This window comes from Ailuropoda melanoleuca, chromosome 4 (assembly GCF_002007445.2).
Source record: "Ailuropoda melanoleuca isolate Jingjing chromosome 4, ASM200744v2, whole genome shotgun sequence".
NCBI classification, from domain to species: domain Eukaryota; kingdom Metazoa; phylum Chordata; class Mammalia; order Carnivora; family Ursidae; genus Ailuropoda; species Ailuropoda melanoleuca.
In genome coordinates, this window is record NC_048221.1 from 85,102,509 (window position 1) to 85,119,452 (window position 16,944).

Genomic DNA, 16,944 nt, shown 5'->3' on the forward strand with positions numbered 1-16,944 from the left:
TGTCTGTCTTTCTTATTCTAGGGACCCCTGACTCAGATTTCTGTTTACAATTCCATTAGAATGAACTGCTTTTTTTCTGTGGGGAAGGGGTTAGACTACTATATATCATTAGTATATTATGCTTATAAAGCAAACAATTTATCGTCAAGGAATAGTTTGCTGTTGTATTAGATGAAGCTAAGCAGAATTAGCTTTAATCCAAGAGGGATTTTGCTCTAAAACCAAATTAAATGAAAATTAATTGGAATATATTTGTTTCACTAAGTAATTTCTTTAAGCATATTTTACTTATTTGTCTTTCATTTATAACTCAGTGAATTAAAAACAAATACCCAGCTGTTAATATAACTGTGTATGTGTATACCAGATGTTAATGTCTGTTGTTTAAGAGTAGTCGATAAAGCATAAAAGCACAATATATACTTGTACATATCAGGCTCTGACATTAAATATATATTTTTTATTTAATAAATTTCTTAATCACTCACATGTTTATATATGTTTGTGTTAAGGCAGAGTAGTCCTTTGCTATATTAACAGATGTGAAATTTGTTTATTTGATTATTTGGGGTTTTACTAGTTATTTGTAGTCTTCCTACTCCTTAGTTGCTCCCCATTTAGTTGTTGGTATTAATTGCTTCAGGTTAGGGTTACAGAAAAAAGCAGAGATGAAAAGAGTCCTTAATCTTTGAGTTTTGAAGTCTAAGCCCTAAAGCATAATTTTTATGCCATAAACAAAATATTTGGAAAATACATGATTAGCCAGCGCTACTTTTCCCCAAAACCCAAATCCACCTCAAAAACTAAATAAGGGTGCCTGGGTGGCTCAGTTGTTAAGCGTCTGCTTTCGGCTCAGGGCATGATCCCAGCGTTCTGGGATCGAGCCCCACATCGGGCTCCTCCACTGGGAGCCTCCTTCTCCCTCTCCCACTCCCCCTGCTTGTGTTCCCTCTCTCGCTGCCTCTCTCTCTGTCAAATAAATAAGTAAAATCTTAAAAAAACACACACACACACAAAACAACTAAATATACCTCAGGTTGGAGAAAGGAAAAGAAAGTCAGAAAGCAAGCACAACATAACTGAGAAAACCCTGAAGTGACTAAAATTATATTTTAGCCACTCAAAGAAGTAGAGGCTTAATATTGCCACCAGGTCTAGTTATAGGAAGTCACATATCTTATATACTTGAGTTTGTGGACTAAGATTTATACCTGCCACAATTATGGAAGATGCTCATTGCATTATTGTTTAAAGTATGCTAAGAAAATTGAAAGTTATTTTCCTAGTTCTGAATGTGTTTGTACAGATATGGCCTGCTGGCTCACTTTGAAACAGTATAAATTAACCCAGATAGGCAAAATCCGGTTAGTGCCTAACAATCCATGGATCAAGCTTTTAATGAATTTTATCTTTGAAAGGTATTGACATGACATCATCCTTCATGCTACTCTTTTCAACATTCATTTTCTGTTACATGTTTTTTTAGGTTGAACAATGTATTCAGTATTGCCACAAAAATATGAATGCCATAGTAGCTACCCCATGCAACATGAACTGTATTAATGCAAATCTTCTTACACGTATAGCTGATCTCTTCACACACAATGAAGTTGATGATTTAAAGGACAAGAAAGATAAATTTAGAAGGTAATTTTTTAAATTTAATTTTTAACCAAGTGTTCCTTTTAGAAGAAATATATTTCAATTTCATTTTAGTGAAATATTCTTTTTTTTAGAATATATATAGAAATATTTCTATTTTGTTTCAAATGAAGTAAAATTCATCCAGAGCCAATGGCTCTAGATAAAAATTAGTACTTAAATTATTTTGTATAATGTACATATGAGCATATTGTGTTAGTGAATTTGTTAAAAATTATTAAGATAGGCCTTATAAAGAGGAAGAATAGTATAAAATGAGGTCAGCAGTGGTCATATCATTTAGGTGCTGATTAAGTCTTGGCAAAGAGGTTATACTTTATTCTTAAGGTGAATGGGAATGGAGGAGTGGCATGATCTGACTTGTTTTCAAGAGATCATCCTGGTTGCTCTGTGGACAATAGACTGTAAGGATGTAAGAAGCAAGGAGACCAAGAGGAAGCTAGTGCAGTAGTCTGGTGAGAGATGAAAGGGTTTGGATAGAGTAGGAGCAGTGGAGCTGGAAGGAAATAGATGAATTCAGAGTGTGTTATTAGAGCGGTCTGACAGATTTCAGGTGGAATAACGTGGAGAGAAAGAGTATCCTAGGATAATTACTAGGTTGAGGTTTAAAGAGCAATTAAGTGGAGTATAGTGCCATTAATAGAGGAAAGATTGGGGTGATGGGAATCAGGAGATGGGTTTGGGTCTTGTTAAGATTATTAGATATATTTAATATACTTTTGGGACATCCAGGTAGGCTAGCAGACATAGGTAGATATATAAGTCTGAAACTTAGGTCAGAGGTCAGAGCTTAAAATAGAAATATAAGAGTAGATAGATTTGAAACCGTGGAGCTGGGTGAGATTTCCTTGCAAGACCATTCTTTCTCTACTGAATTGTGGTGGCACCTTTACTATACATCCGGTGATTATTCAGAACTCTCCATTTTGTTATGTTAATTTCTTCCTCTTTTTTTAAATTGGAATATGGTTGACACACAATGTTACATTAGTTTCAGGTGTACAACATAGAGATTTGACAACTCTGTGCATTAAGCTATGCTCACCACAAATGTAGCTCCCATCTGACACCCTACAATGCCCTTACAATACCTTTGACTGTATTCCCTGTGCTGTGCCTTTAATCCCATGACTTAGTCATTCCATAGCTGGAAGCCTGTATTTCATACTCCCCTTCACCCATTTTATCTATTCCCCTACCTCCCTCCCCTCTGGCAGCTATCAGTTTGTTCTCTGTATTTATAGGTCTGATTCTGCTGTTTGTTTGTTTGTTTATTCATTTTTTTAGCTTCCACATATAAGTGAAATCATATGGTACTTTTCTCTATTTCATTTAGCATAGTGTCCCCTGGGGCCATCCATGTTGTCACAAATGGCAGGATCTCATCCTTTTTATGGCTAAGTAATATTCCATTATGTATATACATATACCATATCTTTTTTATCCATTCATCTATTGATGCACACCTGGGTTGCTTCCATATCTTGGCTATTGTAAATAATCTTATAATAAACATAGGGGTGCATAAATGTTTTCAAATTAGTGTTTNGTTTTTTTTTTTTTTTTTTTTTTTTTTTTTTTTTTTTTTTTTTTAGTAAATACGCAGTAGTGGAATTACTGGATCATATGGTGGTTCTATTTTCAATCTTTTGAGGAACTTCCATCTGTTTTCCATAGTGGCTGCACAAATTTACATTCCCACCAGCAGTGTACAAGGGTTCTTTTTTTCTCCACATCCTTGCTGTCACTTGTTATTTCTTGTCTTCTTTTATTCTAACCATTCTGACATTTGTAAGGTGATACCTCATTTTGGTTTCGATTTGCATTTCCCTGATGATCAGTGATGTTGAGCATCTTTTCATATATCTGTTGGCCATCTGTATGTCTTTTTTGGAAAAGTGTCTATTCAGGTCCTCTGCTCATTTTTTAATTGGATTGGGTTTTCTTGGTATTGAATTGTGTAAGTTCTTTATATATTTGGATATTAACCCATGTTAGATAAATCATTTGCTAATATCGTCTCCCATTCAATAGGTTGCCTTTTTGTTTTGTTAATGGTTTCCTTGCTGTGCAAAAGCTTTATATTTCAATGTAGTCCCAATAGATTATTTTTGCTTTTGTTTCCCTTGCCTAAGGAGACATATCTATAAGAAAGTTGCAAAGGTCAATGTCAAAGAAATTATACTGCCTATGCTTTCTTCTATGAGTTTTATCGTATCAAGTCTCACATTTAGGTTTTTAATCTGTTGTGAGGTTTTTTTTGTGTGTGTGTATGGTGTGAGAAAGGGATCCAGTTTCATTCTTTTGCATGCAGCTGTCCAGTTTTGTTGATTTCTTTGCCTATACTTGTATAAGTAGCACACTGTCTTAATTACAGTTGCTTTATAATATTTTTTTGATATGTAGTAATCTAAATTCTGAAAGCTAAATACTTGAAAATGGGGTTAATATCCTAACTCCAGATCTGGCCTCAGGATACGCAGTTGGAATTAATAACATAAGACTTAAAGTTTAGTCACATTGTGCATAATAATAGTTTTTATTACATATGTCGAATGCTTAATGCTGTATCTGGCACTCTTTACAAACACTATTCATTTAGCTCTCATAAAACCTTGTGAGTTTGGAATTATTAATCCCCTTATATAGATGAGAAAACAAGGTTCAGAAAGGTTAAGTAGTTGCCAAAGATCATATACCAAGTTATTGGTAGACCCAGGATTGTTGTTTTCAAGTTCCTCAGTATTGAATATTCTGAACAAATATTCTTATGAAAATATATTCTTGATTAAGCATTTATCATTAGTAGGTTTATTTACTTAGAACACTATAAATATATCATAAATTCCCAAAGAGAGTCTCTCCAAGGATTTATTAATTTTATCTTCTACATATGCAGATAGGCCAGTGTTTATTTTCATCACAATCAAGTAACTTTAGTAATGTAAATAATAGAAAATTAATTTGTTGGTCATTTGTTGTTAATAGTAAACTTTTTTGTAAGAAGATTGAGAGACTTTTTGATCCTGAGTACTTGAACCCGGATTCTCGGAATAATGCAGCGACGTTATACAGGTACAGTGATTTGTTTTTCTTTGGTATTCTATACAGTGCAGCTAAATTATTTAATTTTACTACATTTTAAATTTTCTTCTTGGGTGTTTTTATGTCTTCTTTGTGTTATAGATGTTGTTTGTGTAAGAAACTTTTAACAAAAGAAACAGAAAGAAGAATTCCTTGCATTCCTGGAAAAATCAATGTGGATCAACATGGAAATATTGTCTACATTCACATAAGGTGCAGTAAAAATAAAATACAGCTTTTAAATGTGGATTAGTAGTGTTTTTCTAAAAACACAACTAGTTTTACAAGGTATAGGATAACATTTTTTTCTGAGTATGATCCAGCTTTGACTTAGAAAGATGCTTTCAAAACAAAGTTTTGTAAAAGCTGTATTTTGTTTATTGAGTAAATTTCATGGTGTTTTTAAACTTTAAAATAGTGAAAATTATTGTGTATTAGTCTTGGAGGATATTCTGGTCAGTGCCATTAAAATGATTTCTTTTCACTAACGGATTTTATTTATACAAACATTGTATTGAATTCGAAAAAGAACCAAATTTACTTTCAGGTAAATTTTGGTGAATGAGGAAATTGTCTTTAGCGTTAGATATTCCATAATCTATTTATTCATCATACTTTGTCAGTATTCCATTAATGTATAGTCCTATTTTATTCCCCTTTAAGTTCAAAACAAGTTCTCTTTCTCAGTTTGGGGGAGAGTATTATAAATTGGTGTAATATCTCAGAAAAGCAAAAATTCTGGAATGTATATACTCTAAAAATATATAAATAAATTCTGTAAATATATAAATTTCTCAGAAAAGCAAAAATTCTGAAATATATATATTCTCTAAAAATATTGTCCTGCTAGGAATTTATCCAAAGAGGTAGTGTTAGATTTGTGAAAGCACTCAACAAGAACACTTACTGCTCTATTGTTTAGAAAGGAAAAAAAGGGAAGCATCCAAATGATTAAATGAACTAAAATACATCCATGTAGTAGTATATCTGTATAAAACATATCTAATCACTTCTTAATGTGCAGCCTTTGAGAATAATGTTGTAGAAGTATATATACTTAGGTAGCAAGTTGTCAGTGGTGAGTTAAGTGAAAAAAGTCATAAAACTAGAAACATTCACTAAAATGTAAACTGTGATGCTATCACTTTAAGTGATAGTACTATGGATGCTTTTAACTTTGTTCTTTTTTTCTATGTTAAAAATATACAGTACTTTTGTTAAAGGAAAAAACAGTATAAATGTTAAATTTCATATTTTAAACACTAAAACAAATACAGAGAAACACATTTGACACTATTATTAATAGCACAGTCATGCTTATTTTTTAAATTTTTTTTAAAGTTTTTTTGTTTTTGTTTCTGTTTTTGTAATCTCTAACGCAACATGGAGCTCAAACTCATGACCCAGAGATCAAGAGTCACATGCTCCTCTGACTGAGCCAGCCAGGCATCCCTCACAGTCACATTTAAAATGTTTCATTTTTTCTCTTCATACAATAATCAGGGGAATCTTCATTAGTTATTATAAGCACCTGGGGTTTTATACTTTTTTGTCTTTTTTTTTTTTTTTTTTTTTTTAAAGATTTTATTTATTTATTTGACAGAGATAGAGACAGCCAGCGAGAGAGGGAACACAAGCAGGGGGAGTGGGAGAGGAAGAAGCAGGCTCATAGCAGAGGAGCCTGATGTGGGGGCTCGATCCCATAACGCCGGGATCACGCCCTGAGCCGAAGGCAGACGCTTAACCGCTGTGCCACCCAGGCGCCCCTATACTTTTTTGTCTTGAGACTTGATTTCATTTTTTGGAAAGCACTTCCATTCTGGCAGCAATAACTATAAAGTATGTGAAAAAATTTATATTGACTTCAACATCCATTTTTGTTGTTTTATTTAAAGTATTTTCCTATAAGTCAGCTGTTGATGACATTTTTTCCCTTTAATTAAAACAGATGTGCCTATGCAATTTGTAATAATGTCATGACATTTTGTTATTTGTTGAACTAAGGACAAAGATAGCAAAAGTTCAGAATGATTAAGGGACTTGGAAAAAATAGGAACTTGAGTTACATATGGACATAGCAAATAGGGTTTTAAGCCTTTGCTATGTTTTAAATTTATATTAACTTCAAAATGTGTGTCACCAAGACCTGATTATATATGACTGTATTACTCAATTACTTGAGAATGCCTTTTGAAAATAATATAAAGAAATGTTTAGAATCACCAATGATTAGTAACTTATTTTACAGTATGTACAATTAGAATAAATGTTCTACTTAGCATCATATGCCTAAGTCCCAACTGTTAGCCTGCTCAAACCATATTTAATATAGTTTAACAAAATAATTATCTAGTTTAGCATATATAGTTTAGCAAAATAATTTGGCATTCAATCTTTCATATCTTTTTCTGATGTCCACAGAAAAAGAGAATAAACGAACTCCCAAATGAAATTTTTTTCTACTTTCAATGTAGTCCATCCCACAGCTATCATTTGGGGAATGTTTTTGGAAATGAGCCACAAATTTAAAAACATTTGCTTAAAACAAATTGTTTATATTACTTGCTTGTAAAATAATATAATAATTGAGGCTCTTTTCCCCAGGGATAAGACTTGGGATGTTCATGAGTATTTGAATAGTCTTTTTGAAGAATTAAAATCTTGGAGAGATGTATATTGGCGCTTGTGGGGAACAGTCAACTGGCTAACTTGTTCAAGATGTTATCAGGTGAGTTTTTTAAAAAAAGAATTAATATTTTTCTCTGCAAACATTCATAGCAGGCCCATTTTTTTCCTAAAATTTTATTTTTAAGTAATCTCTACATCTCGGGCTCGAACTCAACCCTGAGATCAAGCATTGCATGCGCTACCAACTGAGCCAGCCAGAGGCCTGGCGTAGCAGGCTCTTTTAATATAATTAATTAGTATGTTTGGTTGTATTTGGACAGCATCTGACATCTTTTTAAAGAAACTAGTGGCAAAAATAATGGCAGTAATAAACATTGCTTGCATCTGGTTTTGTGTCTCTCACTGTGTATCTTCATCCTCCTTTTTATTTTCATTGCTGAAACAATCATGCCTTGCCTAATTTTTAGAAAATCAACAGGTTTTAAGTGATCAAATCTGTTTTTTCAGTGGAAAAAAAACCCAAATCTTTACTACCTTCAATTATTTCGAGCCAAACTGTTTCTCTGTTAGCCCATTAATTTCTTTAGAAATTCAGAAGCTCTTTGTAGAAACGGTATTATTGATATGTGCTCTTCTTACTGTAGCAGTTGTGTTCCCAAAAAGGTTAAAAGATTTTATTTTTTTTCTTAATAAATGAAATCTATAATAAAAGCACAAGAAAGCTTGTTATTTGAAGGTACCCATAATAAATCCTTTTATAGAATAAGTATTGATCTTTGTAAGTCACGGTCATTCCTAATTAGTCTTAGGTATAAATCCAGAGTGTTCTACATAAAATTTTTTATGAATCCTTAATGTCTCCCTGACTCCAGTAATTTTCCTCTCTCACTTGAGTAACAATTTTCAGTAGCTGGAAGGAAGAGCAGCTTATCAAAACCATCAGGGTGAGTTTTTTCAAACTATGTAAGTTTCCACCCAATAGACTTCCAATGCCTACAATTTTTTAAATTGGATTTGTTGAAATATAGCATTCATTTAGTAAAATTTATCCTTATACAGTAAAATTCATCCTTTTTTATGAGGTTTGACAAATCCATATAGTCGTGTAACTACCACCACAGTCAGGGGATAAGCCACTTCCATCAGCCTAGAAATTCCCCTGGCCTTTCTCAGTTCTTTCTTCCACCCCAGCCTCCAGCAACACTGATCTGTTTACTGTCCCTATAGTTTTGGCTTTTCCAGAATGCCATATAAATAGAATCATACTGTATTTAGCCTTTTGATCTGGCTTCTTTTACTTAGCAAATGGATTTGAAATTTATTCACGTTGTTTTATGTGTCAGTTTATTTCTTTTTAGTGCTAGATAGTAGCCCATTGTATAAATGTATCACAGTATGTTTATCCACTCACCTGTGAAGGGCTTTATAGTGTTTCTAATTTAGGGCCATTATGAAAAAAGAAGGTATAAACATTTCCATATAGGCTTTCATGTGAACATATGTTTTCATTTCTCTTGAGTTATTACCTAGAAGTAGGATTGCCAGATTGTGTGGTTAATGTAAGCTTAACATTTATCACACCTAACAGTTTCTCAAAGTCCTTGAGTCATTTTGCATTCTTGCCAGCTATGTAGGAGAGTTCCGGTTGTTCCACATCCTCACTAGCACTATTTATTGTTAGGTTGGGTTTGGGGGTGGATTTTTTTGTTTTTTAAACTTAATGGGTACTTAGTAGATACTCCCTACCATGGAATATCAGTAATAATCAAGGATATCAAACTTCTAAAATCTGACTTGTTAAGCATGTCAGAACACAGAAAACATGAGGGATTTTTTCACTTCTTTATACCAAATTGAATATTGATTTATAGTATTTATTATGGAGAGTTTATAAACTCATAAAATAGTTAATATGCAAAATATTTTGTGTATGAGTAAGCACCTTATAGCTTTTATCAGACTCAAAAAATGTTCTGAAAATGTATTTATTTATTTTAGAAAGAGAGAGAGTTGGGGGGCAAGGGCCAGCGGGAGAGAAAAAATCCTCAAGCAGACTCCTTGCTAAGTACAGAGCCTAATGTGGGGCTCAATCTAAGGTCCCTGAGATCACGACCTGAACCGAAATCAAGAGTTGGCGGATTAACTGACTGAGCCACCTTAGGGGCACTCCCAGACTCAAAATTTGTTTTAATTAAAAACTGTTTAAAAATCATAATTGGAACTAACAACTAAGAATTTGGAATTATAGACTGTTTTATGCTTTTACGTTCAAAATCAGTGCTTAAAATTGTTAATGTTGTTCTTTATTTTATCAACTTGTAAACATATCTGAAAACTATTTATTTTATTATTAAAATTCTACTATTAAACAATTTAAAGTTATTACATAGTTTTCATTAACATTGGTGCTAAATATTTACCATAAAAAATATGTCGGGGCGCCTGGGTGGCACAGCGGTTAAGCGTCTGCCTTCGGCTCAGGGCGTGATCCTGGTGTTATGCGATCGAGCCCCACATCAGGCTCCTCTGCTATGAGCCTGCTTCTTCCTCTCCCACTCCCCCTGCTTGTATTCCCTCTCTCGCTGGCTGTCTCTCTCTCTGTCAAATAAATAAATAAAATCTTAAAAAAAAAAATATGTCAAAAAATAATCAAGCAAGGCAAAATTTATTTCATTTTTTCTTTGGAAAACTTTTTGATTAGCCATTTATAAAATCAGATGTATGTCAAGATCACTTTAATGCACTTGGATCGCGAATAAAGTGATTAGTTTTTGCTTTTTAATATCTTCATGGAGGTGTAATTACCTGCCATAAAATTTATTCATTTAAGTGTACAATTCACTGATTTTTAGTAAGTTTACAGAGTTGTGCATCCATCACCAACATCCAGTTGTAGTACATTTCCATCATTCCAAAAAGGTCCCTTGTGTCCATTTGCTGCCATTCCCCAGTTTATCTCCAACCCCAGGCAACAACTAATCTACTTTGTGTCTCTAGAGATTTGCCTTTTCTGTACATGTTATTTAAATGGAATATACACAGGCGCCTGGGTGGCTCGGTCAGTTAGGTGTCTGCCTTCAGCTCAGGTCATGATCCCAGGGTCCTGGGGTCGAGTTCCGCATTGTGCTCTCTGCTCAGCGAGCAGTCTTCTTCTCCCTCTCCCCTTACCCCTTCCCCCACTCACGTTGTCTCTCGCTCTCTCAAATAAACAATCAAAATCTTTAAAAAAAAATAAATAAATAAATAAATGGGACATACATTATGTAGTCCTGAGTAAAGTTTTTTGAGGTGTATAATTTCATTGTGGGAATAATGATTGATTTTATGTATTTCTTTTATTCAGGCTTTTCTGTGTATAGAATTTTCACATTGTCAATATCACTCGGAAACAGTGGTTTATCCTACTGCAGCAAGTTCACTGAGTACTATTGGCACTGGTATTTATCCCTGCTGTAACCAAAAGGTTCTTCGGTTTGATCCCACTCAGCTAACAAAGGTAAATTTTGGGGTTTTTTTTTTTTTGTGGTTCGTTTGTTTTAAATATTTTATTTAAAAAAAAAAAAGATTTTATTTTTTCAAGTAATCTCTGCACTCAACATGGGGCTCGAACTTACGACTTCGTGATCAGGAGTCTCATGCTCCGCCAATGGAGCCAGCCAGGTACCCCTGCAAAGGCAAGTTTTGGATGTTGCCCGTTTGTAGTTACAGTGCTCATTAACACTGTTTATTTAATCTTTTCCCTTTTTATTGTTTTTAAAACATAAAGGTGATATATTCACATAGGAAAGACTTTAAACAATACAAAAATAAGTATAGTTAAAAGTAGTCCCTCTTTACACCACTCCATTTTTCTGCATCTTTTCTTCGAGGTAACCACGGGTAACAGTTTCCTTTCAGACTTTATACATTTTTTTTTAATATTAGGTTTTCTTCCCTTCTCTCTTTTTTTAAGATTTTTTTTATGAGAGAGAGAGAGAGCATGCACAAGCTGGGGGCTTGGACAGTGGGAAAGGAAGAGGCAGACTCCCTGCTGAGCAGGGAGCCTGACGTGGGGCTTGATTCCAGGACCCTGAGACCATGACCTGAGCTGAAGGCAGATGCTTAACTGACTGAGCCGCCCAGGCACCCCTGTTTTATACATTTCAGGCTCAAATTATACGCAGTTTTTTATATTGGAAATAGGATCATACTGTTCGTATTATTCTGTAACTTGCTCTTTTCAATCAACAATATACCTAGGTTATTTTTCTGTCATTTCTTTTACTGCTGTGTGATATCCTAAACCGTACGTATATCACAATTTATTTTAGCATCCTCCTATCAATGAACATTTAGGTTGTTTCCAGATGGTATTACAGTGTTGTAATGAACATCCTTGCACATATATCTTGGTACAATATGTGGGTGTTGCGTAGGCTAGAGTCCTCTAACACTTTTGAAAATGTGTAATTAAATTCATCAGTGGAGGAAAAGAACCTAAAGCGCTTCCTCCCCCTCATCCATACAACAGTTATTTATAAAGCACCGCAGGTGTGTCACTCACTGTGCAAGGCAGAGAATAATCTAATTTCTGTAAAATTAGATAGTTTCTCCCTTCGTGGAGCTTATAGTTCATGCAGTAGTATCAAAAGGGGAAAAAAAGCATGCAAAGAACTGTTTGAAGAAGTATGCAGGGCCATAAATGTCTATAATAGGTTGGTCTGACCTGGGCATTGAAGTCAAGGAGTTGGCATTCGGTTGAAATCTGAAGGGTGGGTAGGAGTATGTGAGGCAAAGAGGAGGGAAAGAGCACTTCAGTCTGAATACCAAGGCCAAAAGGAACACGGTGAATGAGAGAGACTGAATGAAACTGTCTACATAGTTTCAGAAAAGGCTGGCAAGGTAAATAGGTGTTAGGCCATGCAGGGGCAGGACCTTGTAGGCCATGTTTTTTCTTTATTTTGGGTTTGGAAGATCAGTTGCAGTGTGGAGAGTGGCAGAAATAATAAGTGTAGTCAAGTACAAGAGGAGTTACTGCCTAGTCTTAGAGAGAGATGATGATAGCTTGGCCTAGGGTTGTAGAGATGAATTCAGTATTTAGGAGGTAAAACTGAAATGGCTTGATGGATTATATCACAGAGGAAGAAGTGGAGGGTAACCCAGTTTCTTGCTTGTGCTACTGGATAGTGGTAGTGCTGTCTACTAAGGAGGAAACAAGAAGGGAATTGGGTTTGGAGAGAAGCTCGTGAGTTCTGTTTTGGACATTTTGAGATTGAGGTGTTTTAGGAGACAACCAGGCCAAGAGTATTAGATATGTGGGTTTTGGGGCTCAGAGAATTGGCTACCTGGAGGTGATAATTTTAAGTCTTCTTGCAAATAAGTAAGAATTGAAATCAGTAGGTATAGGTGAGCATAAGAAGATCAGAGAGCCTACTGCAGAGCCTAAAGAAACTCCCAGAATTTAATGGCTGGGTAGCAAAGCACAAGCCTGCAAAAGACAGTGATCAGGAGCAGCAGGAATTGTAGGAGGAAAACCAAGGATGTTGTCATGAAAATCAAAGTAGTAGTATTTAAGAAAGAGAAAGTGGTCCATGATGCCAAATATGGCCAAGAGGTCAGATAAAATAATGAAAGAAATGTGTCCTTTAACTTTGGTAACCTGGAATTCATGTGTGAGGGTCTGTTTTGGTGGAGTGCTAGATCCTAAAGCCAGGTTGGTGTGGGTTGTGAAGGGAGTGAGACCAGATATGGAGTGTGTGAATAGCAGCTCTTTTGGGAAATTTGAGAAAGGGAGAAGGTAAGTCAGTAATTACATTATAGGTATCTGGTTATTGTTTCTGCTTTATTTTGTTTTAATAGAAGAGATCTTCTTTAAAGTCAGTAGGAAGGATCCAGTTGAGGGGGAGAGGTTGATGGTTTAAGGTTATGAGGCAGTATTCGTTTAGACAAGAGGAAGGGCAGTTCCTCTGTTTAACAGTAGAGAAAGAGTAGGATGGTTGCAGTTATTAGTAAAATTGTGTTTTTATCATTTGGATATGTTTTTCCAACCTTAAATGCTTTTCTTCTTCTCTATGAAGTAGGAGGAAAAACCACCTGCTAAGAATGAGGTGGAAGAGGGAAGGTTCCAAGGTTTGAAGGAAGTATTGAAAGTTTGAAATAGTTTTTTTGGAAAATATGAGAGTGAATTTTCCAGAGAAAGGTCGTAAGCAATTTGAGAGCCCATTGGAGATTGATAATCATAAGTTTACAGTGAAATCCAACATGCCTTTTATGTCACTCTCTCCAGCAGCGCTAAGCTGCTTGAGGGCAAACATGGAGAAAATGGGTCATTGAGCTCATCTAGTTTGGGGTTTTACCAGATGGGTATGATGAGATTTAGGGCCAAGGAATTTGGGGTATTAGCATGAATGTTATTGTAATGATGGATCAAGAGATTTAAGCTGAAAGGTAGTTTGTTATATTTGCAATCAATCACCAACTTCGATTAGTCAGAAGTTTTATTGGTGAGGTAATAGGTTACCCACATAATGTTTGTATTTAATGTTAGGTAGATGCTTTACATACAAAGCAATTTTAATCGGGTATGACACTTTAAGCAAAATGGAATAGCTTTGATAGGCCCAAGATGTTTATTAATTCATGGTTATGTTTTACAGTAATATGATTTTTAGTCATTGCATTTCTTTGTGGTTATGATGTTTCTGCTTTAACTATCACATTCACATTGTTGTAAACAATACTAAAAGTTGTGATTCTTTGTCTTGTTATTGTCTATTTACTGGTTGTATTAACCCCTTATATTCCATTCATCATGAGACAGGGAGGAATAAATAGTAATTAAACTGTATGATAAATCTTGTATGTGACATCATGGATATTGTTGAGGTGATTTCTTAGGCTAAGTGAAATCCAAACAGCTCATATGGTGATTTATATTTCTAGTAAGGGCAGACCAAGTAATTCAGACTAATCCTCCCATCAAAAGGCAACTAAAAAAGGTGGATGAAATATAAATATAAAGATTATATTAAAAGCATCAAAGAGCTAATAAAATAATGAGGAATTAGTGTTAAGGTACAGGAAATGATAGAAACCCTAAGGAAGCCAGCACTCAGGGCCATTTTTGTCCTGGGAGCAAATACCAGTCTGGAAAAAAGTGACTAAGAGGCTGGGCTGATCTTTAGGTGCCCTATCAGAATTTTGGGTAATAGTCAGGGTCCGAGGTCTAGAAGAGTGGAGTTAGTAATGAATAATATTCCCACCCTTGCACTTTCAGTTGGGATCCAAAGAAAATAAGATTAAATCAGAAGTAAACTATTCCTTACCTGGATAGCAACCTGGCTTTGATTCAGTTGCATGGCCTAGGAAATTTCAAGTCCTGAACTTGGATTAAGGTCATCTTGGATTGCTATTGTTCCAGGCACCTGGCAAAAGCAGTAAAAATTCTCTTTGGAGGAAAATAACATTATTCTACACCTCAAATTATTTCTTTCTTTATTTTTTAAAGATTTTATTTATTTGACAGAGAGAAAGAGCACAAGCGGGAGCGGGGGTTAGGTTAGCAGCAGACAGAGGGAGAAGCAGACTCCCCACTGAGCAGAGAGCCCGATGCGGGGCTCAATCTCAGAACCCTAAGATCATGACCTGAGCTGACGGCAGACGCTCTAACCGACTAAGCCACCCAGGCACCCCTACAGACAGTTTTTTTAAATAAAATATTCAGCATACAAAGATAACCTGACATAGATGAAAGTAATTTACCAAGAAGGGGAACAATAAAATTTATGCCACAAAAACAAACCACGGGAACTATAAATATTGGAAGTATTGACAGAGACTATAAAATAAATAAGATTACTAGTTTAAGTTGATAGAAGCCAAGCTTGGAAATTTTTGGCGGGGAATTATAAACTATAAAAAATGATAAGGGGTGCCTGTGTGGCTCAGTTGGCTGGGTGTCCGACTATTGATTTCAGCTCAGGTCATGATCTCAGGGTCACGGGATAGAGCACAGTGTTGGGCTCTGCACTCAGCAGGGAGTCTGCTGAAGGATTCTCTCTCTCTCTCTGCCCCCGCCCCCACTCTTGCTCTCTCTCAAATAAATAAATCTTTTAAAAAATGACAAAGAGGGTTTAAATAAAAATAAATAGGGGCACTTGGGTGGCTCAGTCAGTTAAGCATCTGCCTTCCACTCGTGTCATGGTTCCAGGGTCCTGGGATCCAGCCCCAAGTCAGGCTCCCTGCTCAGTAGGGAGCCTGCTTCTCCCTCTCCCTCTGCCCCTCCTCGCTGCTTGTGCTCTCTCTCTCTCTCAATCTCAAATAAATAAATAAATAAAAATTTTTAAAAGATTTTATTTATTGATTTGACAGAGAGCAAGAGAGCACAAGAATCAGGACCCTGGGACCATGACCTGAGCCTAAGGCAGATGCTTAACTGACTGAGTCACCCAGGCACCCCGTAAATAAAATCTTTTTAAAAAAAACAAATAGAAATGCTAGAACTAAAAAAAAATTATAACAAATTTAAGCTCAGTGGCAAATTTAACAGATTAGATACAACTGAGAAAAAAAAAAAAAAAAAAGAAGAAACTATCCAGAATGAAGCACAGAGAGACAAATTGATGAGAAATATAAAAGTAAGAGGCTTAGTGCATGTCTTTTTTTAAATTGTGGTAAAATAAACATAAAATTTGCCGTCTTAACCATTTTTAAGTGTACAGCTCAGTAGCATTAAATATATTCACACTGTTATGCAACCAGGCTTTAGAACTCTTTCCTCTTGCAAGAACTGCGCCCCATACATACTATTTATTTTAATATATAGTTTAAAAACCCATAGCAATACCCTAAAGATTAGAAGGGATGAAATGGAGGTCTCTTTCCTCTTGCAAGAACTGCGCCCCATACATACTATTTATTTTAATATATAGTTTAAAAACCCATAGCAATACCCTAAAGATTAGAAGGGTGATGAAATGGAGGTCTCTTTCCTCTTGCAAGAACTGCGCCCCATACATACTATTTATTTTAATATATAGTTTAAAAACCCATAGCAATACCCTAAAGATTAGAAGGGTGATGAAATGGAGGTCTCTTTCCTCTTGCAAGAACTGCGCCCCATACATACTATTTATTTTAATATATAGTTTAAAAACCCATAGCAATACCCTAAAGATTAGAAGGGTGATGAAATGGAGGTCTCTTTCCTCTTGCAAGAACTGCGCCCCATACATACTATTTATTTTAATATATAGTTTAAAAACCCATAGCAATACCCTAAAGATTAGAAGGGTGATGAAATGGAGGTCTCTTTCCTCTTGCAAGAACTGCGCCCCATACATACTATTTATTTTAATATATAGTTTAAAAACCCATAGCAATACCCTAAAGATTAGAAGGGTGATGAAATGGAGGTCTTGCAGTTCAAAAGGTCTTGCATTATTTAAAAGGGGAAGTATTAACAAATTAGACTTTGATAGGTCATTTTAAAAGTTCTAGGGTAGGGGCGCCTGGGTGACTCAGTCGTTAAGCGTCTGCCTTCGGCTCAGGACGTGATCCCCAGCGTTCTGGGATCGAGCCCCACATCAGGCT

At 35.3% G+C, this 16,944-nt stretch overlaps 1 protein-coding gene across 5 annotated transcripts in view; it reads left to right on the forward strand.

The window, feature by feature from the left end:
* The window catches only part of KIAA1841 (KIAA1841 ortholog), a 56,939-nt gene that overhangs the window by 16,987 nt on the left and 23,008 nt on the right, over positions 1 to 16,944 (forward strand). For all 5 annotated transcript variants that reach the window (XR_004624914.1, XM_034659183.1, XM_002927159.4 and 2 more), the window contains 5 exons: positions 1,487 to 1,647; positions 4,651 to 4,737; positions 4,849 to 4,959; positions 7,351 to 7,474; positions 10,718 to 10,870. Coding sequence is in view for 4 of the 5 variants with exons in the window: in XM_034659183.1 (XP_034515074.1) it covers positions 1,487 to 1,647; positions 4,651 to 4,737; positions 4,849 to 4,959; positions 7,351 to 7,474; positions 10,718 to 10,870 (636 nt within the window). In the remaining variant the exon portion in view is untranslated. The remainder of the gene's footprint in view (positions 1 to 1,486; positions 1,648 to 4,650; positions 4,738 to 4,848; positions 4,960 to 7,350; positions 7,475 to 10,717; positions 10,871 to 16,944) is intronic.